This window comes from Oncorhynchus keta, chromosome 1 (genome assembly GCF_023373465.1).
Source record: "Oncorhynchus keta strain PuntledgeMale-10-30-2019 chromosome 1, Oket_V2, whole genome shotgun sequence".
Lineage (NCBI taxonomy): Eukaryota > Metazoa > Chordata > Actinopteri > Salmoniformes > Salmonidae > Oncorhynchus > Oncorhynchus keta.
Genome location: NC_068421.1, coordinates 84,390,190 through 84,418,121, shown reverse-complemented (window position 1 = coordinate 84,418,121; position 27,932 = coordinate 84,390,190). Strand labels below are relative to the sequence as shown.

Genomic DNA, 27,932 nt, shown 5'->3' with positions numbered 1-27,932 from the left:
TGTAGAAAGGTGGATGAATATCCCATATCAGTGTATTGTAGAGAGATGGATGAATATCCCATACCAGTGTGTTGTAGAGAGGTGGATGAATATCCCATACCAGTGTCCAGCAGCAGTTTGACCACAGGGAAGTTGGAGTGGGACACGCTGTAGTGGAGTGCTGTGTTGCCGTTACCATCGGCCAGGTTTACGATGTAACGCAGGAGGGTTGGCGTGGCGATGCCCACCTCTCTCAGATAGAGGGTGACAGTGTCGGCCAGCGAGTCCTTCTGACTGGACACACGGAACCACTCCTGGTACAACACGGTCAGGATGTGTTTCTGAAGATAGGGAGAGAGCACACACACTATTAGAGATGACAAACATTGAGACACATGGAACCACTCCTGGTACAACACCATCACATGACTCTATAAAAAGGGGGAAACAAGGGTAATGGTTTAACCAGGATGTGGACATAAAGCTAGGGTTAGGTTGAGAGTTGAAGCTAGGGTTAGGTTGAGGGTTGAGGGTTGAAGCTAGGGTTAGGTTGAGGGTTGAAGCAAGGGTTAGGTTGAGAGTTGAAGCTAGGGTTAGGTTGAGAGTTGAAGCAAGGGTTAGGTTGAGAGTTGAAGCAAGGGTTAGGTTGAGGATTGAGGGTTGAAGCTAGGGTTAGGTTGAGAGTTGAGGGTTGAAGCTAGGGTTAGGTTGAGGGTGGAAGCTAGGGTTAGGTTGAGGGTTGAGGGTTGAAGCTAGGGTTAGGTTGAGGGTTGAAGGTAGGGTTAGGTTGAGGGTTGAGGGTTGAAGCTTGGGTTCGGTTGAGGGTTGAAGGTAGGGTTAGGTTGAGGGTTGAAGCTAGGGTTAGGTTGAGAGTTGAAGCTAGGGTTAGGTCGAGGGTTGAGGGTTGGAGCTAGGGTTAGGTTGAGGGTTGAAGCTAGGGTTAGGTTGAGGGTTGAGGGTTGAAGCTTGGGTTCGGTTGAGGGTTGAAGGTAGGGTTAGGTTGAGGGTTGAAGCTAGGGTTAGGTTGAGAGTTGAAGCTAGGGTTAGGTCGAGGGTTGAGGGTTGGAGCTAGGGTTAGGTTGAGGGTTGAGGGTTGAAGCTAGGGTTAGGTTGAGGGTTGAAGATAGGGTTAGGTTGAGGGTTGAGGGTTGAAGCTAGGGTTAGGTTGAGGGTTGAAGGTAGGGTTAGGTTGAGGGTTGAGGGTTGAAGCTTGGGTTCGGTTGAGGGTTGGAGGTAGGGTTAGGTTCAGGGTTGAGGTTTGAAGGTAGGGTTAGGTTGAGGGTTGAAGCTAGGGTTAGGTTGAGAGTTGAAGCTAGGGTTAGGTCGAGGGTTGAAGCTAGGGTTAGGTTGAGGGTTGAAGGTAGGGTTAGGTTGAGGGTTGAGGGTTGAAGCTAGGGTTAGGTTGAGGGTTGAAGCTAGAGTTAGGTTGAGGGTTGAAGGTAGGGTTAGGTTGAGGGTTGAAGGTAGGGTTAGGTTGAGGGTTGAAGCTAGGGTTAGGTTGAGAGTTGAAGCTAGGGTTAGGTCGAGGGTTGAGGGTTGGAGCTAGGGTTAGGTTGAGGGTTGAGGGTTGAAGCTAGGGTTAGGTTGAGGGTTGAAGCTAGGGTTAGGTTGAGGGTTGAGGGTTGAAGCTTGGGTTCGGTTGAGGGTTGAAGGTAGGGTTAGGTTGAGGGTTGAAGCTAGGGTTAGGTTGAGAGTTGAAGCTAGGGTTAGGTCGAGGGTTGAGGGTTGGAGCTAGGGTTAGGTTGAGGGTTGAGGGTTGAAGCTAGGGTTAGGTTGAGGGTTGAAGATAGGGTTAGGTTGAGGGTTGAGGGTTGAAGCTAGGGTTAGGTTGAGGGTTGGAGGTAGGGTTAGGTTCAGGGTTGAGGTTTGAAGGTAGGGTTAGGTTGAGGGTTGAAGCTAGGGTTAGGTTGAGAGTTGAAGCTAGGGTTAGGTCGAGGGTTGAAGCTAGGGTTAGGTTGAGGGTTGAAGGTAGGGTTAGGTTGAGGGTTGAGGGTTGAAGCTAGGGTTAGGTTGAGGGTTGAAGCTAGAGTTAGGTTGAGGGTTGAAGGTAGGGTTAGGTTGAGGGTTGAAGGTTGAAGCTAGGGTTCGGTTGAGGAGTGAGGGTTGAAGCTAGGGTTAGGTTGAGGGTTGAAGATAGGGTTAGGTTGAGGGTTGAGAGTTGAAAATAGGGTTAGGTTGAGGGTTGAGGGTTGAAGCTAGGGTTAGGTTGAGGGTTGAAGCTAGGATTAGGTTGAGGGTTGAAAGTAGGGTTAGGTTGAGAGTTGAAGCTAGGGTTAGGTTGAGAGTTGAAACTAGGGTTAGGTTGAGGGTTGAGTTGAACCAGGATGTGGACATTAAGCTAGGGTTAGGGTTTGTTAGGGTTTGTTAGTGATTGTATTTTCCCTGTTTAATTGAAAGGGACAGAAGAGATGGGAGACAGATGGAGGGCTCATAGTGGAGCTGGGAGACAGATGGAGGGGCATAGTGGTGCTGGGAGACAGATGGAGGGTTCATAGTGGAGCTGGGAGACAGATGGAGGGACATAGTGGAGCTGGGAGACAAATGGAGGGACATAGTGGAGCTGGGAGACAGATGGAGGGTTCATAGTGGAGCTGGGATACAGATGGAGGGACATAGTGGAGCTGGGAGACAAATGAAGGGTTCATAGTGGAGCTGGGAGACAGATGGAGGGTTCATAGTGGAGCTGGGATACAGATGGAGGGACATAGTGGAGCTGGGAGACAAATGAAGGGTTCATAGTGGAGCTGGGAGACAGATGGAGGGACATAGTGGAGCTGGGAGACAAATGAAGGGTTCATAGTGGAGCTGGGAGACAGATGGAGGGTTCATAGTGGAGCTGGGAGACAGATGGAGGGTTCATAGTGGAGCTGGGAGACAGATGGAGGGACATAGTGGAGCTGGGAGACAGATGGAGGGACATAGTGGAGCTGGGAGACAAATGAAGGGTTCATAGTGGAGCTGGGAGACAGATGGAGGGACATAGTGGAGCTGGGAGACAAATGAAGGGTTCATAGTGGAGCTGGGAGACAGATGGAGGGTTCATAGTGGAGCTGGGATACAGATGGAGGGTTCATAGTGGAGCTGGGAGACAGATGGAGGGACATAGTGGAGCTGGGATACAGATGGAGGGTTCATAGTGGAGATGGGAGACAGATGGAGGGTTCATAGTGGAGCTGGGAGACAGATGGAGGGTTCATAGTGGAGCTGGGAGACAGATGGAGGGTTCATAGTGGAGCTGGGAGACAGATGGAGGGACATAGTGGAGCTGGGAGACAAATGAAGGGTTCATAGTGGAGCTGGGAGACAGATGGAGGGTTCATAGTGGAGCTGGGAGACAGATGGAGGGTTCATAGTGGAGCTGGGAGACAGATGGAGGGACATAGTGGAGCTGAGAGACAGATGGAGGGACATAGTGGAGCTGGGAGACAGATGGAGGGCTCATAGTGGAGCTGGGAGACAGATGGAGGGACATAGTGGAGCTGGGAGACAAATGAAGGGTTCATAGTGGAGCTGGGAGACAGATGGAGGGTTCATAGTGGAGCTGGGAGACAGATGGAGGGTTCATAGTGGAGCTGGGAGACAGATGGAGGGTTCATAGTGGAGCTGGGAGACAAATGAAGGGTTCATAGTGGAGCTGGGAGACAGATGGAGGGTTCATAGTGGAGCTGGGATACAGATGGAGGGTTCATAGTGGAGATGGGAGACAGATGGAGGGTTCATAGTGGAGCTGGGAGACAGATGGAGGGTTCATAGTGGAGCTGGGATACAGATGGAGGGTTCATAGTGGAGCTGGGAGACAGATGGAGGGTTCATAGTGGAGCTGGGATACAGATGGAGGGTTCATAGTGGAGATGGGAGACAGATGGAGGGTTCATAGTGGAGCTGGGAGACAGATGGAGGGTTCATAGTGGAGCTGGGAGACAGATGGAGGGTTCATAGTGGAGCTGGGAGACAGATGGAGGGACATAGTGGAGCTGGGAGACAAATGAAGGGTTCATAGTGGAGCTGGGAGACAGATGGAGGGTTCATAGTGGAGCTGGGAGACAGATGGAGGGTTCATAGTGGAGCTGGGAGACAGATGGAGGGACATAGTGGAGCTGAGAGACAGATGGAGGGACATAGTGGAGCTGGGAGACAGATGGAGGGCTCATAGTGGAGCTGGGAGACAGATGGAGGGACATAGTGGAGCTGGGAGACAAATGAAGGGTTCATAGTGGAGCTGGGAGACAGATGGAGGGTTCATAGTGGAGCTGGGAGACAGATGGAGGGTTCATAGTGGAGCTGGGAGACAAATGAAGGGTTCATAGTGGAGCTGGGAGACAGATGGAGGGTTCATAGTGGAGCTGGGAGACAGATGGAGGGTTCATAGTGGAGCTGGGAGACAGATGGAGGGACATAGTGGAGCTGGGAGACAAATGAAGGGTTCATAGTGGAGCTGGGAGACAGATGGAGGGTTCATAGTGGAGCTGGGATACAGATGGAGGGACATAGTGGAGCTGGGAGACAAATGAAGGGTTCATAGTGGAGCTGGGAGACAGATGGAGGGTTCATAGTGGAGCTGGGAGACAGATGGAGGGTTCATAGTGGAGCTGGGAGACAGATGGAGGGACATAGTGGAGCTGAGAGACAGATGGAGGGACATAGTGGAGCTGGGAGACAGATGGAGGGCTCATAGTGGAGCTGGGAGACAGATGGAGGGACATAGTGGAGCTGGGAGACAGATGGAGGGTTCATAGTGGAGCTGGGAGACAGATGGAGGGCTCATAGTGGAGCTGGGAGACAGATGGAGGGACATAGTGGAGCTGGGAGACAGATGGAGGGTTCATAGTGGAGCTGGGAGACAGATGGAGGGCTCATAGTGGAGCTGGGAGACAGATGGAGGGACATAGTGGAGCTGAGAGACAGATGGAGGGTTCATAGTGGAGCTGGGAGACAGATTGAGGGACATAGTGGAGCTGGGAGACAGATGGAGGGACATAGTGGAGCTGGGAGACAGATGGAGGGCTCATAGTGGAGCTGGGAGACAGATGGAGGGTTCATAGTGGAGCTGGGAGACAGATGGAGGGTTCATAGTGGAGCTGGGAGACAGATGGAGGGACATAGTGGAGCTGGGAGACAGATGGAGGGTTCATAGTGGAGCTGGGAGACAGATGGAGGGTTCATAGTGGAGATGGGAGACAGATGGAGGGACATAGTGGAGCTGAGAGACAGATGGAGGGTTCATAGTGGAGCTGGGAGACAGATTGAGGGACATAGTGGAGCTGGGAGACAGATGGAGGGACATAGTGGAGCTGGGAGACAGATGGAGGGCTCATAGTGGAGCTGGGAGACAGATGGAGGGACATAGTGGAGCTGGGAGACAGATGGAGGGTTCATAGTGGAGCTGGGAGACAGATGGAGGGACATAGTGGAGCTGGGAGACAAATGAAGGGTTCATAGTGGAGCTGGGAGACAGATGGAGGGTTCATAGTGGAGCTGGGATACAGATGGAGGGTTCATAGTGGAGCTGAGAGACAGATGGAGGGTTCATAGTGGAGCTGGGAGACAGATGGAGGGTTCATAGTGGAGCTGGGATACAGATGGAGGGCTCATAGTGGAGCTGGGAGACAGATGGAGGGTCATTAGTGGAGCTGGGAGACAGATGAGGGTTCATAGTGGAGCTGGGATACAGATGGAGGGACATAGTGGAGCTGGGAGACAGATGGAGGGCTCATAGTGGAGCTGGGAGACAGATGGAGGGTTCATAGTGGAGCTGGGAGACAGATGGAGGGACATAGTGGAGCAGGGAGACAGATGGAGGGTTCATAGTGGAGCTGGGAGACAGATGGAGGGTTCATAGTGGAGCTGGGAGACAGATGGAGGGTTCATAGTGGAGCTGGGAGACAGATGGAGGGTTCATAGTGGAGCTGGGAGACAGATGGAGGGACATAGTGGAGCCGGGAGACAGATGGAGGGACATAGTGGAGCTGGGAGACAGATGGAGGGACATAGTGGAGCTGGGAGACAGATGGAGGGACATAGTGGAGCTAGGAGACAGATGGAGGGTTCATAGTGGAGCTGGGAGACAGATGGAGGGTTCATAGTGGAGCTGGGAGACAGATGGAGGGTTCATAGTGGAGCTGGGAGACAGATGGAGGGTTCATAGTGGAGCTGGGAGACAGATGGAGGGACATAGTGGAGCCGGGAGACAGATGGAGGGTTCATAGTGGAGCTGAGAGACAGATGGAGGGTTCATAGTGGAGCTGGGAGACAGATAGAGGGTTCATAGTGGAGCTGGGAGACAGATGGAGGGTTCATAGTGTGAAGACTGGTGGGGTCGGAGTCCCGCACAGGCTGGGGATCACATTATGTGACAAGGATGGCAACCAACCTCATGCAATACTGTTTCGACTTTAGAGGGCAAATGTTCTTACCATTTCTTTATCAGGGGTTGCCACCTCTGCCATACGATCCTTAATGTAGTGACACGCCTCCATGAAGTCCTTATCTATTGTCTCCCTGTGTGAACATAATATTACATTCAGCCACTTGTCATAACATTTAGCCACCTTACATAACATTTAGTCACCTTTCATAGCATAACATAATATGTAGTCACCTTTCATAACATAACATTTAGTCACCTTTCATAACATTTAGTCACCTTTCAAAACATAGCATAACATTTAGTCACCTTTCATAACATTTAGTCACCTTTCATAACATTTAGTCACCTTTCATAACATTTAGTCACCTTTCATAACATTTAGTCACCTTTCAAAACATAGCATAACATTTAGTCACCTTTCATAAGATTTAGTCACCTTTCAAAACATAGCATAACATTTAGTCACCTTTCATAACATTTAGTCACCTTACATAACATTTAGTCACCTTTCATAACATTTAGTCACCTTTCATAGCATAACATAACATTTAGTCACCTTTCATAGCATAACTTAACATTTAGTCACCTTTCAGAACATAATATTTAGCCACCTTCCATAACATAACATTTCGTCACCTTTCATAACATAACATAACATTTAATCACCTTTCATAGCATAACATAATATGTAGTCACCTTTCATAACATAATATTTAGCCACCTCACATAACATTTAGCCACATTTCATAAGAATAATATTTAGTCGCCTTTCATAACATAACATAATATTTAGCCACCTCACATAACATTTAGCCACATTTCATAAGAATAATATTTAGTCGCCTTTCATAACATAACATAACATTTAGCCACATTTCATAACATAATATTTAGCCACCTTACATAACATTCAGTCACCTTTAATAACGTCACCTTTAATAACATAATATTTAGTCACCTTTTATAATATAACATAACATTTAGCCACCTTTCATAACATAATATTTAGTCACCTTTCATAACATAAGATAACATTTAGTCGCCTTTCATAACATAGCATAACATTCAGTCAGCTTTAATAACATAACATTTAGTCACCTTTAATAACATAATATTTAGTCACCTTTCATAACATAACATAACATTTAGTCATCTGTCATAACATAATATTTAGCCACCTTACATAACTTTTAGTCACCTTTCATAACATAATATTTAGTCACCTTTCCTAACAATTCATAAGACAGACATATTTTAGTAGTGCTGCAATGGTCGAGTTAATTATAATAAATGGTAGTCGGGATATGAAGTGTTTCAAAAGATGTCAGGCCTTGTGATAGTCATACAGTAGATCAGCATTAGAAGCAAACCCCCCGAGGGCCTGTTTCTGAGACGTCAACATATCCCACACATCCTCCCTGTCACTGAATCATGCCTCACTCTGTGTGTGTGTGTGTGTGTGTGTGTGTGTGTGTGTGTGTGTGTGTGTGTGTGTGTGTGTGTGTGTGTGTGTGTGTGTGTGTGTGTGTGTGTGTGTGTGTGTGTGTGTGTGTGTGTGTGTGCATGCAGCAGAAGGGGTCAGCTCTTGGGGCCAGACCATTATAGGGCCGGGCCCCAGCAGAAGACTACTTTTGTATTAATGTTTCACTCAGCACCTCTCATTCTGCTCTCATTTGGCCCTGAAGACTCTAGACCGAAGGCTCTACACTGAAGGCTCCAGGCAGGATGCAGCTGGCCCTCACCTGAACAAAGACCTGGATTGTGTGTCTGACATCAGAGACTAGAGTAGACACATTGGGGATGAAGGATGGACGTAGGCTGCCATAAGGAGACCTCTGTGGGATGAGAGGGGTCTGAATAGAGGGGCCATTTATACTTGTACGGCTAACTGTATATTTTCTTTGCAGATGGTTTATTCACAGTTAATTTCATTTCAGAAGACCTCCACTGAGATGGACATTTTCTGCAAAAGATAAGAACCTTGATAAAGAAGTTCTGTCTCACCCTGCTTCTGGCTGCTCCTCCAGGAGTGCCTGGCTGGACTCTGGGTCTTGAGGGTCTCCCTGGCCCTCTGTCTCCCCAGCCTGAGGGCCTGCTCCCTGGGCCATCTCTCCTGTGGCAGTGTCCTCTCCCTGGCCCTGGGATTCTCCAGCTCCCTCCTCCTGCTCCTCCTCCTTCCCCTGATCCTCCTGCATCTCCTCAGGCTCAGAGCTGTCCACCTCCTCAGCCTCCTCCTTCTCCTCCCCGCTCGACTCCTCCTCACTGGAGGTGGTCTCATACCTGGTCATTAACAACAACACAAACAAACAGCATCAATGAGACGACTGAAGTTCCAAGAGACTTACCAAGTACCAAGATATGACAAGAAAAGGTCATTCAGCCCCATGTGTTCTGGCTATTTACTCACAGGGCTGGCCATTTACCTAACATTGATGTGTAACATCTTGGAATCTGTGAGCAGTGAGAACATGGCCTTGAGAAGTATATTGAGGGACATTCATCTTTAGGATGTTATGAATAGATGGTTCATGGAACTTCTATAGGGCCCTTGATCAGAAAGGCTAAGGTCAGGCAGAGAAAACTATTCCTTCATGGATGTTTGTCAACCGATCTTTCAGGAGCCGCAGACTTCCCAGAATTCCTAAGGGAGAGGGGCGAATAGAGGCAGTGTAAGGAGAGTTTGTGTGATCAGAGTCTGAAGGAGGGAAGTCTGTGCTGTGTTCTCAAGGCTGTGTGTATGTTTGTGTGTGTATTTTCTCAAGGCTATGTTGTGATTAGGAACAGGGAGGGCATGGAGGAAACATCTGAGCAGAGGCATGATAAACAGCACCCACGTCCTGGTTTAGCTCAGGGGTCAGGGGTAACCATAACCTGACACAGTAAACCCTTTAGAAATCTAAAAGGTGAGAATATTACATTCAGAAACAGTTGACGAAATCGATACAGTTGAAGTCGGAAGTTTGCGTACACCTTAGCCAAGAACATTTAAACTCAGTTTTCACAATTCCTGACATTTAATCCTACTAATAATTCCCTTTCTTAGGTCAGTTAGGATCATCACTTTATTTTAATAATGTGAAATGTCAGAATAATAGTAGAGAGAATGATTTATTTCAGCTTTTATTTCTTTCATCACATTCCCAGTGGGTCAGAAGTTTACATACACTCAATTAGTATTTGGTAGCATTGCCTTTAAATTGTTTAACTTGGGTCAAACATTTCAGGTAGCCTTCCACAAGCTTCCCACAATAAGTTAAGGTGAATTTTGGCCCATTCCACATGACAGAGCTGGTGTAACTGAGTCAGGTTTGTAGGCCTCCTTGCTCGCACACGCTTTTTCAGTTCTGCCCACACATTTTCTATAGGATTGAGTTCAGGGCTTTGTGATGGCCACTCCAATACCTTGACTTTGTTGTCCTTAAGCCATTTTTCCACAACTTTGGAAGTATGCTTGGGGTCATTGTCCATTTGGAAGACCCATTTGTGACCAAGCTTTAACTTCCTGACTGATGTCTTCAGATGTTGCTTCAATATATCCACATAATTTCCCCTCATGATGCCATCTATTTTCTGAAGTGCACCAGTCCCTCCTGCAGCAAAGCACCACCACAACATGATGCTGCCACACCCGTACTTCACGGTTGGGATGGTGTTCTTTGGCTTGCAAGCCTCACCCTTTTTCCTCCAAACATAACAATGGTCATTATGGCCAAACAGTTCTATTTTTGTTTACTCAGACCAGAGGACATTTCTCCAAAAAGTATGATCTTTGTCCCCATGTGCAGTTGGAGCAGTGGCTTCTTCCTTGCTGAGTTGCCTTTGAGGTTATGTCGATATAGGACTCGTTTTACTGTGGATATAGATACTTTTGTACCTGTTTCCTCCAGCATCTTTACAAGGTCCTTTACTGTTGCTCTGGGATTGATTTGCACTTTTCACACCAAAGTACGTTCATCTCTGGGAGACAGAACGAGTCTCCTTCTTGAGCGGTATGACGGCTGTGTGGTCCCATGGAGTTTATACTTGCGTAATCATAGCCAGGAGAGAGGCTTTTTTTTCCCAGTATCACCTCTGTCTTCTAACTCACATCTCATCAACATCAGACAGGCAAAGCACAGCCTAATCATAGGGCATCAGTCATACACTCGCACACAAAGTTAAACGCACGCACACGCATACACACACAACACACACACATAAACAGGAAGGGAGAGTCACAGTGAGGGCAGTGTGTCTATGGGAGAGACAGGGTGAAAGATGGAGAGAAAGATAGAGCGAGAGAGACATATAGAGAGCAAGACATATAGAGAGCGACAGACAGAGAGAGAGAGAGAGAGACAGACAGACCATGGAGAGAGCGAGAGAGGGAGCTCATTGGCTCTTCTGCAAAACAATGGAATTAGAGTTAGATAAATGTAGGCCTCCCGAGTGGCGCAGCGGTCTAGGACACTGCATCACAGAGCTAGAGGAGTCCCTACAGACCCCGGTTCCATTCCAGGCTGTATCACAGCGGTCTAGGACACTGCATCACAGAGCTAGAGGAGTCACTACAGACCCAGGTTCCATTCCAGGCTGTATCACAGCAGTCTAGGACACTGCATCACAGAGCTAGAGGAGTCACTACAGACCCATGTTCCATTCCAGGCTGTATCACAGCGGTCTAAGGCACTGCTTCGCAGTGCTTGAGGTGTCACTACAGACCCAGGTTCCATTCCAGGCTGTATCACAGCGGTCTAAGGCACTGCATCGCAGTGCTTGAGGTGTCACTACAGTCCAACGTTTGATCCAAGGCCGTGTCACAACCGGCCATGACCTGGAGTCCCATAGAGCGGCGCACAATTGGCCCAGCGTTGTTCGGGTTAGGGGAGGGTCTGACCGGGGGGTTTACTTGGCTCATCGCGCTCTAGTGACTCCTTGTGGCGGGCCGGGCGCCTGCAGGCTGACTCCGGTTGTCAGTTGAACAGCAGGCAGGTGTTAAGAGGCAGGTGTTAAGAAGCGCGGTTTGGCCGGTCATGTTTTGGAGGACGCATGACTCGACCTTCGCCTCTCCCGAGCCCGTTGGGGAGTTGCAGCGATGAGACAAGATTGAAACTGGATATCAAGAAATTGGGGAGAAAAAGGGTTCAAATAGAACAAATGTAAAAAAGCTTACAGTATACAGGATACAGGATACAGGATACGGGATACGGGATACAGGATACAGTATACAGTATACAGGATAGAGGATACAGTATACAGTATACAGGATACAGTATACAGGATACAGTATACAGGATACAGTATACGGGATACAGTATACGGGATACGGGATACAGGATACAGGATACAGTATACAGGATACAGGATACAGGATACAGTATACAGGATACAGGATACAGTATACAGGATACAGTATACAGTATACAGTATACGGGATACGGGATACAGGATACAGGATACAGTATACGGGATACGGGATACGGGATACGGTATACGGGATACGGGATACGGGATACGGGATACGGGATACAGTATACTGTATACTGTATACTGTATACAGTATACAGGATACAGGATACAGTATACAGGATACAGTATACGGGATACGGGATACGGGATACGGGATACGGGATACGGGATACGGGATACGGGATACAGTATACTGTATACTGTATACTGTATACAGTATACAGGATACAGGATACAGTATACAGGATACAGGATACAGGTTACAGTATACAGGATACAGGATACAGTATACAGGATACTGGATACGGGATACGGGATACAGTATACGGGATACGGGATACGGGATACAGGATACAGGATACAGGATACAGGATACAGGATACAGTATACGGGATACGGGATACGGGATACAGGATACAGGATACAGTATACAGGATACAGTATACAGTATACAGGATACAGGATACAGGATACAGGATACAGTATACAGGATACAGTATACAGGATACAGTATACAGGATACAGGATACAGGATACAGGATACAGGATACAGTATACAGGATACAGGATACAGGATACAGTATACAGGATACAGGATACAGGATACAGTATACAGGATACAGGATACAGTATACAGGATACAGGATACAGTATACAGGATACAGGATACAGGATACAGGTTACAGTATACAGGATACCACCCTTTACATCAACACATTCAAACCAAACCTGGAAATACCATCCAGCCCAAAACTGAGTGAGTAATGTTCAGTCTGAAGTTACTTCTGAAGCCATGAAGTAAAATACAATAATATATAGGTAATGTTGTTATATAAAGCTACTTTAATTCTAGGACAGAACAGACCTGACTGCAACTTCAATTAGCACTGAAGTGTGAAGTGAGATGTGTGAAAATGCTTGAGCCCAACAATGGCAGGAGAGTTTCACAGCCCCCTCCTTCCCCACCCAAATGCAGAGGCTTTTGAGGCCCCCTACTCCTGGCTTCGCCCGTGCAGATATCACAGTACAGTACCCCTTGGAAATTGAAAATAACACTGCATGGAATAAGTACAAAAATAAGCTCCTCAAGGACAATCCAGAAACACTATTTGCTGACTGCTACAAAGAGGGGAACGTAAGCAACTTCATTTGGTGCTATATTAACCAGACCATCCCCTGGCATGGTGCTATATTAACCAGACCCTCCTCTGGCATGGTGCTATATTAACCAGACCATCCCCTGGCATGGTGCTATATTAACCAGACCATCCCCTGGCATGGTGCTATATTAACCAGACCCTCCCCTGGCATGGTGCTATATTAACCAGACCATCCCCTGGCATGGTGCTATATTAACCAGACCCTCCCCTGGCATGGTGCTATATTAACCAGACCCTCCCCTGGCATGGTGCTATATTAACCAGACCCTCCCCTGGCATGGTGCTATATTAACCAGACCCTCCCCTGGCATGGTGCTATATTAACCAGACCCTCCCCTGGCATGGTGCTATATTAACCAGACCCTCCCCTGGCATGGTGCTATATTAACCAGACCCTCCCCTGGCATGGCGCTATATTAACCAGACCCTCCCCTGGCATGGTGCTATATTAACACAGACCATCCCCTGGCATGGAGCTATATTAACCAGACCATCCCCTGGCATGGTGCTATATTAACACAGACCATCCCCTGGCATGGTGCTATATTAACCAGACCATCCCCTGGCATGGAGCTATATTAACCAGACCATCCCCTGGCATGGTGCTATATTAACCAGACCATCCCCTGGCATGGTGCTATATTAACCAGACCATCCCCTGGCATGGTGCTATATTAACCAGACCATCCCCTGGCATGGTGCTATATTAACCAGACCATCCCCTGGCATGGTGCTATATTAACCAGACCATCCCCTTGCATGGTGCTATATTAACCAGACCATCCCCTGGCATGGTGCTATATTAACCAGACCATCCCCTGGCATGGTGCTATATTAACCAGACCATCCCCTGGCATGGTGCTATATTAACCAGACCATCCCCTGGCATGGTGCTATATTAACCAGACCATCCCCTGGCATGGTGCTATATTAACCAGACCATCCCCTGGCATGGTGCTATATTAACCAGACCATCCCCTGGCATGGTGCTATATTAACCAGACCATCCCCTGGCATGGTGCTATATTAACCAGACCATCCCCTGGCATGGTGCTATATTAACCAGACCCTCCCCTGGCATGGTGCTATATTAACACAGACCATCCCCTGGCATGGAGCTATATTAACCAGACCATCCCCTGGCATGGTGCTATATTAACACAGACCATCCCCTGGCATGGTGCTATATTAACCAGACCATCCCCTGGCATGGAGCTATATTAACCAGACCATCCCCTGGCATGGTGCTATATTAACCAGACCATCCCCTGGCATGGTGCTATATTAACCAGACCATCCCCTGGCATGGTGCTATATTAACCAGACCATCCCCTGGCATGGTGCTATATTAACCAGACCATCCCCTGGCATGGTGCTATATTAACCAGACCATCCCCTTGCATGGTGCTATATTAACCAGACCATCCCCTGGCATGGTGCTATATTAACCAGACCATCCCCTGGCATGGTGCTATATTAACCAGACCATCCCCTGGCATGGTGCTATATTAACCAGACCATCCCCTGGCATGGTGCTATATTAACCAGACCATCCCCTGGCATGGTGCTATATTAACCAGACCATCCCCTGGCATGGTGCTATATTAACCAGACCATCCCCTGGCATGGTGCTATATTAACCAGACCATCCCCTGGCATGGTGCTATATTAACCAGACCATCCCCTGGCATGGTGCTATATTAACCAGACCCTCCCCTGGCATGGTGCTATATTAACCAGACCCTCCCCTGGCATGGTGCTATATTAACACAGACCATCCCCTGGCATGGCACAGTGCTATATTAACACAGACCATCCACTGGCATGGCACAGTGCTATATTAACACACAGACCATCCCCTGGCATGGCACAGTGCTATATTAACACAGACCATCCCCTGGCATGGCACAGTGCTATATTAACACAGACCATCCCCTGGCATGACACAGTGCTATATTAACACAGACCATCCCCTGGCATGGCACAGTGCTATATTAACACAGACCATCCCCTGGCATGACACAGTGCTATATTAACACAGACCATCCCCTGGCATGGCACAGTGCTAGATTAACACAGACCGTCCCCTAGCATGGCACAGTGCTATAAGAGCACACTACCCCTATGTCAAGAGAGAAGGTATTGGCCCAGGGTGGAAACTGCAAAAATTGCAACAACCTCTGTCAACATGTACAAGTCTGGAACAGTAATGGTGCAGGGCAAACTCATGCAGTTTTACGGGATCAAAGAGAGAGAGAGAGAGAGAGAGAGAGAGAGAGAGAGAGAGAGAGAGAGAGAGAGAGAGAGAGAGAGAGAGTGAGAGAGAGAGAGAGAGAGAGAGAGAGAGAGAGAGAGAGAGAGAGCAGAGCAGGAAAAGCCTGCTCCCCCATCCTGAGTGAGTCTGATCACACCTCATCCTCAAACTGTCCTGCATACGAGCAGCCCCAAGAGGAGAGTCAGCCCCCCAGCACTGAGCAGACCCAGGTCCACAACTGCTCTGCTCCTCCATTGTTGAGAGAGAGAAATTCACCAAGCTGAAGAGAGAGATGGTGGAGATCAGATAGCTAGTCCACACACTCCAGACAGAACGGACCCACAAAACAGAGCATAACAGCAACACCCCCAGGAGGGAGAGGAACACATGTCACAGCTAACAGCAGTGAAGGAAGAGGAAGAGGAACACATCACAGCTAACAGTAGTGAAGGAGGAGGGAGAGGAACACATCACAGCTAACATCAGTGAAGGAGGAGGGAGAGGAACACATCACAGCTAACAGCAGTGAAGGAGGAGGGAGAGGAACACATGGAACAGCTAACAGCAGTGAAGGAGGAGGGAGAGGAACACATCACAGCTAACAGCAGTGAAGGAGGAGGGAGAGGAACACATGGAACAGCTAACAGCAGTGAAGGAGGAGGGAGAGGAACACATCACAGCTAACAGCAGTGAAGGAGGAGGGAGAGGAACACATGGAACAGCTAACAGCAGTGAAGGAGGAGGGAGAGGAACACATCACAGCTAACAGCAGTGAAGGAGGAGGGAGAGGAACACATGGAACAGCTAACAGCAGTGAAGGAGGAGGGAGAGGAACACATCACAGCTAACAGCAGTGAAGGAGGAGGGAGAGGAACACATCACAGCTAACAGCAGTGAAGGAGGAGGGAGAGGAACACATCACAGCTAACAGCAGTGAAGGAGGAGGGAGAGGAACACATCACAGCTAACAGCAGTGAAGGAGGAGAGAGAAACACATGGAACAGCTAACAGCAGTGAAGGAGGAGGGAGAGGAACACATCACAGCTAACAGCAGTGAAGGAGGAGGGAGAGGAACACATCACAGCTAACATCAGTGAAGGAGGAGGGAGAGGAGCACATGCAACAGCTAACAGCAGCGAAGGAGGAGGGAGAGGAGCACATGCAACAGCTAACAGCAGTGAAGGAGGAGAGAGAAACACATGCAACAGCTAACAGCAGTGAATGAGGAGGGAGAGGAACATGTCACAGCTAACAGCAGTGAAAGAGGAGGGAGAATAACACATGGATCAGCTAACAGCAGTGAAGGAGGAGGGAGAATAACACATGGATCAGCTAACAGCAGTGAAGGAGGAGGGAGAGGAACACATGGATCAGCTAACAGCAGTGAAGGAGGAGGGACAGGAACACATCACAGCTAACAGCAGTGAAGGAGGAGGGAGAGGAACACATCACAGCTAACAACAGTGAATGAGGAGGGAGAGGAACACATCACAGCTAACAGCAGTGGAGGAGGAGGGACAGGAACACATCACAGCTAACAGTCGTGAAGGAGGAGGAAGAGGAACACATCACAACTAACAGCAGTGAAGGAGGAGGGAGAGGAACACATCACAGCTAACAGCAGTGAAGGAGGAGGGAGAGGAACACATCACAGCTAACAGTCGTGAAGGAGGAGGAAGAGGAACACATCACAACTAACAGCAGTGAAGGAGGAGGGAGAGGAACACATCACAGCTAACAGTAGTGAAGGAGGAGGGAGAGAAACACATCACAACTAACAGCAGTGAAGGAGGAGGGAGAGGAACACATCACAGCTAACAGCAGTGAAGGAGGGAGAGGAACACATCACAGCTAACAGCAGTGAAGGAGGAGGGAGAGGAACACATCACAACTAACAGCAGTGAAGGAGGAGGGAGAGGAACACATCACAACTAACAGCAGTGAAGGAGGAGGGAGAGGAACACATCACAACTAACAGCAGTGAAGGAGGAGGGAGAGGAACACATCACAACTAACAGCAGTGAAGGAGGAGGGAGAGGAACACATCACAACTAACAGCAGTGAAGGAGGAGGGAGAGGAACACATCACAGCTAACAGCAGTGAAGGAGGGAGAGGAACACATCACAGCTAACAGCAGTGAAGGAGGAGGGAGAGGAACACATCACAACTAACAGCAGTGAAGGAGGAGGGAGAGGAACACATCACAGCTAACAGCAGTGAAGGAGGAGGGAGAGGAATACATGACAGCTAACAGCAGTGAAAGATGAGGGAGAGGAACACATGGAACAGCTAACAGCAGTGAAGGAGGAGGGAGAGGAATACATGTCACAGCTAACAGCAGTGAAGGAAGAGGGAGAGGAACACATCACAGCTAACAGCAGTGAAGGAGGAGGGAGAGGAACACATCACAGCTAACAGCAGTGAAGGAGGAGGGAGAGGAACACATGGAACAGCTAACAGCAGTGAAGGAGGAGGGAGAGGAATACATGTCACAGCTAACAGCAGTGGAGGAAGAGGGAGAGGAACACATCACAGCTAACAGCAGTGAAGGAGGAGGGAGAGGAACACATCACAGCTAACAGCAGTGAAGGAGGAGGGAGAGGAACACATGTCACAGCTAACAGCAGTGAATGAGGAGGGAGAGGAACACATCACAGCTAACAGCAGTGAAGGAGGAGGGAGAGGAACACATCACAGCTAACATCAGTGAAGGAAGAGGGAGAGGAACACATCACAGCTAACAGCAGTGAAGGAGGAGGGAGAGGAACACATCACAGCTAACATCAGTGAAGGAAGAGGGAGAGGAACACATCACAGCTAACAGCAGTGAATGAGGAGGGAGAGGAACACATGTCACAGCTAACAGCAGTGAAGGAGGAGGGAGAGGAACACATCACAGCTAACAGCAGTGAAGGAGGAGGGAGAGGAACACATGGAACAGCTAACAGCAGTGAATGAGGAGGGAGAGGAACACATGTCACAGCTAACAGCAGTAAAGGAGGAGGAAGAGGAACACATCACAGCTAACAGCAGTGAAGGAGGAGGGAGAGGAACACATCACAGCTAACAGCAGTGAAGGAGGAGGGACAGGAACACATCACAGCTAACAGCAGTGAAGGAGGAGGGAGAGGAACACATCACAGCTAACAGCAGTGAAGGAGGAGGGAGAGGAACACATCACAGCTAACAGCAGTGAAGGAGGAGGGACAGGAACACATCACAGCTAACAGCAGTGAAGGAGGAGGGAGAGGAACACATCACAGCTAACAGCAGTGAAGGAGGAGGGACCGGAACACATCACAGCTAACAGCAGTGAAGGAGGAGGTAGAGGAACACATCACAGCTAACAACAGTGAAGGAGGAGGGACAGGAACACATCACAGCTAACAGCAGTGAAGGACGAGGGAGAGGAACACATGGAACAGCTAACAGCAGTGAAGGAGGAGAGAGAGGCACACATCACAGCTAACAGCAGTGAAGGAGGAGGGAGAGGAACACATGGAACAGCTAACAGTAGTGAATGAGGAGGGAGAGGAACACATCACAGTTAACAGCAGTGAAGGAGGAGGGAGAAGAACACATCACAGCTAACAGTAGTGAAGGAAGAGGGAGAGGAACACATCACAGCTAACAACAGTGAAGGAGGAGAGAGAAACACATCACAGCTAACAGTAGTGAAGGAGGAGGGAGAGGAACACATGGATCAGCTAACAGCAGTGAAGGAGGAGGGAGAATGACACATGGATCAGCTAACAGCATTGAAGGAGGAGGGAGAGGAACACATGGATCAGCTAACAGCAGTGAAGGAGGAGGGAGAGGAACACATCACAGCTAACAGTAGTGAAGGAGGAGGGAGAGGAACACATGGATCAGCTAACAGCAGTGAAGGAGGAGGGAGAATAACACATGGATCAGCTAACAGCATTGAAGGAGGAGGGAGAGGAACACATGGATCAGCTAACAGTAGTGAATGAGGAGGGAGAGGAACACATCACAGCTAACAGCAGTGAAGGAGGAGGGAGAAGAACACATCACAGCTAACAGTAGTGAAGGAAGTGGGAGAGGAACACATCACAGCTAACAGTAGTGAAGGAGGAGGAAGAGGAACACATCACAGCTAACAGCAGTGAAGGAGGAGGGAGAGGAACACATGGATCAGCTAACAGCAATGAAGGAGGAGGGAGAGGAACACATCACAGCTAACAGTAGTGAAGGAAGTGGGAGAGGAACACATCACAGCTAACAGTAGTGAAGGAGGAGGAAGAGGAACACATCACAGCTAACAGCAGTGAAGGAGGAGGGAGAGGAACACATGGATCAGCTAACAGCAATGAAGGAGGAGGGAGAGGAACACATCACAGCTAACAGCAGTGAAGGAGGAGGGAGAGGAACACATGGATCAGCTAACAGCAGTGAAGGAGGAGGGAGAGGAACACATGGATCAGCTAACAGCAATGAAGGAGGAGGGAGAGGAACACATCACAGCTAACAGCAGTGAAGGAGGAGGGAGAGGAACACATGGAACAGCTAACAGCAGTGAAGGAGGAGGAGAGGAACACATCACAGCTAACAGCAGTGAAGGAGGAGGGAGAGGAACACATCACAGCTAACAGTAGTGAAGGAAGTGGGAGAGGAACACATCACAGCTAACAGTAGTGAAGGAGGAGGAAGAGGAACACATCACAGCTAACAGCAGTGAAGGAGGAGGGAGAGGAACACATCACAGCTAACAGTAGTGAAGGAAGTGGGAGAGGAACACATCACAGCTAACAGCAGTGAAGGAGGAGGGAGAAGAACACATCACAGCTAACAGTAGTGAAGGAAGTGGGAGAGGAACACATCACAGCTAACAGTAGTGAAGGAGGAGGAAGAGGAACACATCACAGCTAACAGCAGTGAAGGAGGAGGGAGAGGAACACATGGATCAGCTAACAGCAATGAAGGAGGAGGGAGAGGAACACATCACAGCTAACAGCAGTGAAGGAGGAGGGAGAGGAACACATGGATCAGCTAACAGCAGTGAAGGAGGAGGGAGAGGAACACATGGATCAGCTAACAGCAATGAAGGAGGAGGGAGAGGAACACATCACAGCTAACAGCAGTGAAGGAGGAGGGAGAGGAACACATGGAACAGCTAACAGCAGTGAAGGAGGAGGGAGAGGAACACATCACAGCTAACAGCAGTGAAGGAGGAGGGAGAGGAACACATCACAGCTAACATCAGTGAAGGAGGAGAGAGGAACACATGGATCAGCTAACAGCAGTGAAGGAGGAGGGAGAGGAACACATCACAGCTAACATCAGTGAAGGAGGAGAGAGAGGAACACATGGATCAGCTAACAGCAGTGAAGGAGGAGGGAGAACTTAAAGAGGCACACATGGCACTGAAGGAGGAGGTGAGAAAGCTGAGAAGTGACAGAGAGCAGAACTCTCTCCCAGAGACGCCAGCAGAACAGCCCACCTCAGACCCGGACCACAACCTCAACACCAAAATGGGACAGACAACACAGAACCCACCAACCCAACAGACCCTACCCCCTCCTAACAGTCCCCCTGTCAGCTCCCCCGATAGCCCTCCTGACAACCCCCACACATCCACGAGGACATACTAAAGCCAGAGATTGTGCTCCTCATTGACTCAAATGGCAAACAACAACACAAAGAGTTATCTATCCAAAACAGAGATTTATGGATAAACCACTTATGGATAAACCACTTATGGATAACCACTTATGGATAAACCACTATAATAAAAAACAAAGATCAAACAGCAAAAACACATACATGACAAATTACAAATCTTAGAATCAGCTATTAAAGACGACCAGAACCCACTTGATTGTCCAATTACATTGAATGAATTACAGGATAAAATACTAACCCTCCAACCCAAAAAGGCCTGTGGTGTTGATGGTATCCTGAATGAAATGATAAAATATACAGATTCCAAATGGCTATACTTAAACTCTTTAACATCATCCTCAGCTCTGGCATCAATATTGGGGCATCTTCCCCAATGGGATATGTATCAACAGAAACCTTGGGAAAATCCTCAATATCATTAACAGCATATTCGTACATTTCCTCAATGAAAACAATGTGCTGAGTAAATGTCTAATTAGATACTATAGTATAGCACTGTATTGTACAAGCCATATGCATTATGTTAAATATGGGTCTGATTAAATCAAGTAGATAATTAACATACACAGTGTAGTAGTTTGCTGTATGAGGACACACAGAGAGATCCAAATATAGAGGAGTTAAGAGAAGCATTATTACCCTCCGTTGACTCCCACAAACTTGAGGTTCTTCTTGGCTCCTCCTCTGTTCCCCTGCTTGTCAGCAGCACCGTTCTTCTTCATGATGGATTTCAGACCTGAGGGAGTGAGGGGGAGAGAGAGAGAGAGAGAGAGAGAGAGAGAGAAAGAAAGAAAGAAAGAAAGAAAGAAAGAAAGAAAGAAAGAAAGAAAGAAAGAAAGAAAGAAATGTTATTTATTTATTTAAACAATACCTTTACTGGCCCAACAGTTACATCACCAAAAGCACAAACACAACTTCACTTCAACAGACCTAGAAATCCAGAAACGAGTCCTGCTCCTCGTCCACTGTACATAGAACCCCCCTGACACCCTACAAAACCCCAAGACGGTTCACCAGCACCCCATATACATTACATGCTCCAGTGTTAGCACAGCTCTGGGGTCCGTACTCCCCACTCCCTCCAGTGTCAGCCGAGCCCGCACCTGCCCCAACAGCACATCTCTGGGGTCCGTATACCCCACTCCCTCCAGTGTCAGCCGAGCCCGCACCTGCCCCAACAGCACATCTCTGGGGTCCGTATACCCCACTCCCTCCAGTGTCAGCCGAGCCCGCACCTGCCCCAACAGCACAGCTCTGGGGTCCGTACACCCCACTCCCTGCATCTCATGTCTTCTGGTCTTCCACTTTGCCATTTTTGCCTGCCCCAACAGGTAATTTACTAGGCAGTCTCTTTGCCTGTTGGCTACGTTATACCTAGGCCTTCCAATGTATAGGTCCATAGTCAGCCCCATCTCTAGGCCTGTACACCACCCAGGACAGAAAACAACCCTACCAGCCTGGAACAAGACGAAAACAGATGCTGCACTGTCTCCTCCCCCCCAAAGAACAGACACCCACTCCCTGCTGATATATAAAGGTGCGACATCTATCTGTTCGTAGCGCCCTGTGAATAATCCTCCACGCGTATCCAGTGTTGGTCACAACAAATACATCCACCGGTAACCTCTACAGTTGCTTGATGAGACTCTGTGGGGAGTCCAACACCATCAGCCTGTGCCAGAGCATTGAAGCAGCCAAGTTGTTAATGTCCAGAAAAGACATCAGTCAGCAACAACCACCGCTATTTAGACAACTTAGGCCCAACCTTGTCCACCAAACCCCTATCAGCTTATGTCCTGAAACTCTGAGATCCCCAAGAACAGCCCTAAGAAATTCATCCCTGCTCTGTTCCACTGTAGTCCCCCAGGAAGACTAGCATATCCTGCTCTGTTCCACTGTAGTCCCCCAGGAAGACTAGCAGATCCTGCTCTGTTCCACTGTAGTCCCCCAGGAGGACTAGCATATCCTGCTCTGTTCCACTGTAGTCCCCCAGGAAGACTAGCAGATCCTACTCTGTTCCACTGTAGTCCCCCAGGAAGACTAGCAGATCCTGCTCTGTTCCACTGTAGTCCCCCAGGAAGACTAGCAGATCCTGCTCTGTTCCACTGTAGTCCCCCAGGAAGACTAGCAGATCCTGCTCTGTTCCACTGTAGTCCCCCAGGAAGACTAGCAGATCCTACTCTGTTCCACTGTAGTCCCCCAGGAAGACTAGCAGATCCTGCTCTGTTCCACTGTAGTCCCCCAGGAAGACTAGCAGATCCTGCTCTGTTCCACTGTAGTCCCCCAGGAAGACTAGCAGATCCTGCTCTGTTCCACTGTAGTCCCCCAGGAAGACTAGCAGATCCTGCTCTGTTCCACTGTAGTCCCCCAGGAAGACTAGCATATCCTGCTCTGTTCCACTGTAGTCCCCCAGGAAGACTAGCAGATCCTACTCTGTTCCACTGTAGTCCCCCAGGAGGACTAGCAGATCCTGCTCTGTTCCACTGTAGTCCCCCAGGAAGACTAGCAGATCCTGCTCTGTTCCACTGTAGTCCCCCAGGAAGACTAGCAGATCCTGCTCTGTTCCACTGTAGTCCCCCAGGAAGACTAGCAGATCCTGCTCTGTTCCACTGTAGTCCCCCAGGAGGACTAGCAGATCCTACTCTGTTCCAATGTAGTCCCCCAGGAGGACTAGCAGATCCTGCTCTGTTCCAATGTAGTCCCCCAGGAGGACTAGCAGATCCTGCTCTGTTCCACTGTAGTCCCCCAGGAAGACTAGCAGATCCTGCTCTGTTCCACTGTAGTCCCCCAGGAAGACTAGCAGATCCTGCTCTGTTCCACTGTAGTCCCCCAGGAAGACTAGCAGATCCTGCTCTGTTCCACTGTAGTCCCCCAGGAAGACTAGCAGATCCTGCTCTGTTCCACTGTAGTCCCCCAGGAAGACTAGCATATCCTGCTCTGTTCCACTGTAGTCCCCCAGGAGGACTAGCAGATCCTGCTCTGACCCATCTCCCCATAATCTGATCCTCACTCTTCTTCCAGTTCACCTTAGCTGATACCACCCCCTCAAACAACACTAAAGCCCTGCTAACCTCTTCTACATCTCCATCCCCTTTAACAAACACTTTTACATCATCAGCATACAGTAAGCTGACAATAAAACAGACTCTCCACCTACTGCCCCTAGAACTGACAACCCCTGCAGCCTCATCGCTCAGCCTACACAGGTTCTATGTGTAAACAGTAGAGACGATCCGAGAGTGGACACCTCTGCCAAATCCCTCTTCCAACTGGGACTGGTCGGTTCAGGACAATAACTTGACCCATGATCTAAATCCGTTACCCAGGCCAAACACTTCAAGCACAGTGAAATGTCCTTCTTGTAAGCTCCAAAGCAAACGTTGGAGTAATATCAACGTCGCACAACATTTTTACAAGGTAGAATAAAAACATGAGAAATAAAAATAAGAAGAAGACGAGAAAGTTAAAACCTATTTATAGGGTCAGTTCCAATACCATATTTACAATATGCAGGGATACTGGAGTGATAAAGGAAAAAATGTACAGTGCATTCAGAAAGGTATTCAGACTCCTTGTCTCTTTCCACATTTTGTTACATTACAGTCTTATTCTAAAATTGACTAAATAAAACATTTTCCTTCTCAATCTAGACACAATACCCCATAACGATGTAATGAAGTGAAAACAGGTTTTTATACATTTTAACAAATGTATAAAAATACTATAATAGAAATACCTTATTTATAAGATTTATACGATTTCAGACCCTTTGTTATGAGACTTGAAATTGAGCTCAGGTGCATCGTGTTTCCATTGATCATCCTTGAGATGTTTCTACAACTTGATTAGAGTCCACCTGTGGTATATTCAACTGATTGGGCATGATTTGGAAAGGCACACACCTGTCTATATAAGGTCCCTGTAATGACTCTAGTGGGTTGAAGAAGGAGACCAAGGTGCAGCGTGGTAGGACCGCCACAGGAGTCGCTGGTGCGCGATGAGACAAGGATATCCCTACCGGCCAAACCCTCCCTAACCCGGACAACGCTATGCCAATTGTGGGTCGCCCCACGGACCTCCCGGTCACGGCCGGTTACGACAGAGCCTGGGAGCGAACCCAGAGTCTCTGGTGACACAGCTCCACCCGGGAGGCCTATATATCCTAGTCTTGCTGCACTCATCCTCCCCTCCACTACCTTCACCAATGTATAGCTCCTCCCTCGCTGATTTCTGTCCCTCACCACATCTACTAGTCCATGCTATTTCAACATATTGGTTAAGACCACCACCGACTGTGGATGAGCTTCCACCCAGTTCCTATTTAGTATGTAATCTGTTGTACAGTTCCAGTGAACTCATCCTGCGATGCTACATCTACACTGATGGGAATATCTGACAGCGAATCAATCTCTTCCTCCATCCTCATCGGGCAGCTCCACGGAATCCGGAGCCCCCCGGCTCCCCCCAACCACCTCTCCACCATCCCCCTGTGTGTCTGTAATTACACTGGGCATATCCCCTTGTGTGTCTGTAATTACACTGGGCATATCCCCTTGTGTGTCTGTAATTACACTGGACATATCCCCCTGCATGTCTGTAATTACACTGGGCACATCACCCTGCGTGTCTGTAATTACACTGGGCACATCACCCTGTGTGTCTGTAATTACACTGGGCATATCACCCTGCATGTCTGTAATTACACTGGGCATATCACCCTGTGTGTCAGTAATTACACTGGGCATATCATCCTGCATGTCTGTAATTACACTGGGCATATCACCCTGTGTGTCTGTAATTACACTGGACACATCACCCTGTGTGTCAGTAATTACACTGGGCATATCACCCTGCATGTCTGTAATTACACTGGGCATATCACCCTGCATGTCTGTAATTACACTGGGCACATCACCCTGCGTGTCTGTAATTACACTGGGCACATCACCCTGTGTGTCTGTAATTACACTGGGCATATCACCCTGCATGTCTGTAATTACACTGGGCATATCACCCTGCGTGTCTGTAATTGCACTGGGCATATGCCCCAGTGTGTCAGTAATTACACTGGGTATATCACCCTGCGTGTCAGTAATTACACTGGGCATATCACCCTGTGTGTCTGTAATTGCACTGGGCATATGCCCCTGTGTGTCAGTAATTACACTGGCCATATCACCCTGTGTGTCAGTAATTACACTGGGCATATCATCCTGCATGTCTGTAATTACACTGGGCATATCACCCTGTGTGTCTGTAATTACACTGGACACATCACCCTGTGTGTCAGTAATTACACTGGGCATATCACCCTGCATGTCTGTAATTACACTGGGCATATCACCCCGCATGTCTGTAATTACACTGGGCACATCACCCTGCGTGTCTGTAATTACACTGGGCACATCACCCTGTGTGTCTGTAATTACACTGGGCATATCACCCTGCATGTCTGTAATTACACTGGGCATATCACCCTGCGTGTCTGTAATTGCACTGGGCATATGCCCCAGTGTGTCAGTAATTACACTGGGCATATCACCCTGCGTGTCAGTAATTACACTGGGCATATCACCCTGTGTGTCTGTAATTGCACTGGGCATATGCCCCTGTGTGTCAGTAATTACACTGGGCATATCACCCTGTGTGTCAGTAATTACACTGGGCATATCACCCTGTGTGTCAGTAATTACACTGGGCATATCACCCTGTGTGTCTGTAATTGCACTGGGCATATGCCCCTGTGTGTCAGTAATTACACTGGGCATATCACCCTGTGTGTCAGTAATTACACTGGGCATATCATCCTGCATGTCTGTAATTACACTGGGCATATCACCCTGTGTGTCTGTAATTACACTGGGCACATCACCCTGCGTGTCAGTAATTACACTGGGCATATCACCCTACATGTCTGTAATTACACTGGGCATATAACCCTGCATGTCTGTAATTACACTGGGCATATCACCCTGTGTGTCAGTAATTACACTGGGCATATCACCCTGCATGTCTGTAATTACACTGGGCATATAACCCTGCATGTCTGTAATTACACTGGGCATATCACCCTGTATGTCAGTAATTACACTGGGCATATCATCCTGCATGTCTGTAATTACACTGGGCATATCACCCTGTGTGTCTGTAATTACACTGGGCATATCACCCTGTATGTCTGTAATTACACTGGGCACATCACCCTGCGTGTCTGTAATTACACTGGCCATATCACCCTGTGTGTCAGTAATTACACTGGGCATATCATCCTGCATGTCTGTAATTACACTGGGCACATCACCCTGTGTGTCAGTAATTACACTGGCCATATCACCCTGTGTGTCAGTAATTACACTGGGCATATCATCCTGACTAAAGCAGGGGCTGTGTTTCTGAAAGAGGAGCGTCTTGTCAACCGGCTGGTTCAGACTGGTGTTACTGAAAGAGTAGCGTCTTGTCAACCGGCTGGTTCAGACTGGTGTTACTGAAAGAGTAGCGTCTTGTCAACCGGCTGGTTCAGACTGGTGTTACTGAAAGAGGAGCGTCTTGTCAACCGGCTGGTTCAGACAGGTGTTACTGAAAGAGTAGCGTCTTGTCAACCGGCTGGTTCAGACTGGTGTTACTGAAAGAGGAGCGTCTTGTCAACCGGCTGGTTCAGACAGGTGTTACTGAAAGAGGAGCGTCTTGTCAACCGGCTGGTTCAGACTGGTGTTACTGAAAGAGTAGCGTCTTGTCAACCGACTGGTTCAGACTGGTGTTACTGAAAGAGGAGCGTCTTGTCAACCGGCTGGTTCAGACAGGTGTTACTGAAAGAGTAGCGTCTTGTCAACCGGCTGGTTCAGACTGGTGTTACTGAAAGAGGAGCGTCTTGTCAACCGGCTGGTTCAGACAGGTGTTACTGAAAGAGGAGCGTCTTGTCAACCGGCTGGTTCAGACTGGTGTTACTGAAAGAGGAGCGTCTTGTCAACCGGCTGGTTCAGACAGGTGTTACTGAAAGAGTAGCGTCTTGTCAACCGGCTGGTTCAGACTGGTGTTACTGAAAGAGTAGCGTCTTGTCAACCGGCTGGTTCAGACTGGTGT

At 48.5% G+C, this 27,932-nt stretch overlaps 1 protein-coding gene across 10 annotated transcripts in view; it reads right to left on the bottom strand.

The window, feature by feature from the left end:
* The window catches only part of kank4 (KN motif and ankyrin repeat domains 4), a 167,591-nt gene that overhangs the window by 17,575 nt on the left and 122,084 nt on the right, over positions 1-27,932 (bottom strand). For 9 of the 10 annotated variants that reach the window (XM_052462776.1, XM_052462765.1, XM_052462786.1 and 6 more), the window contains 4 exons: positions 21,492-21,588; positions 8,351-8,626; positions 6,393-6,477; positions 65-320 (listed from right to left, as the gene is read on the bottom strand). In XM_052462776.1, the coding sequence (XP_052318736.1) occupies positions 65-320; positions 6,393-6,477; positions 8,351-8,626; positions 21,492-21,588 (714 nt within the window). The remainder of the gene's footprint in view (positions 1-64; positions 321-6,392; positions 6,478-8,350; positions 8,627-21,491; positions 21,589-27,932) is intronic. The other variant, XM_052462784.1, reaches the window with a different exon arrangement.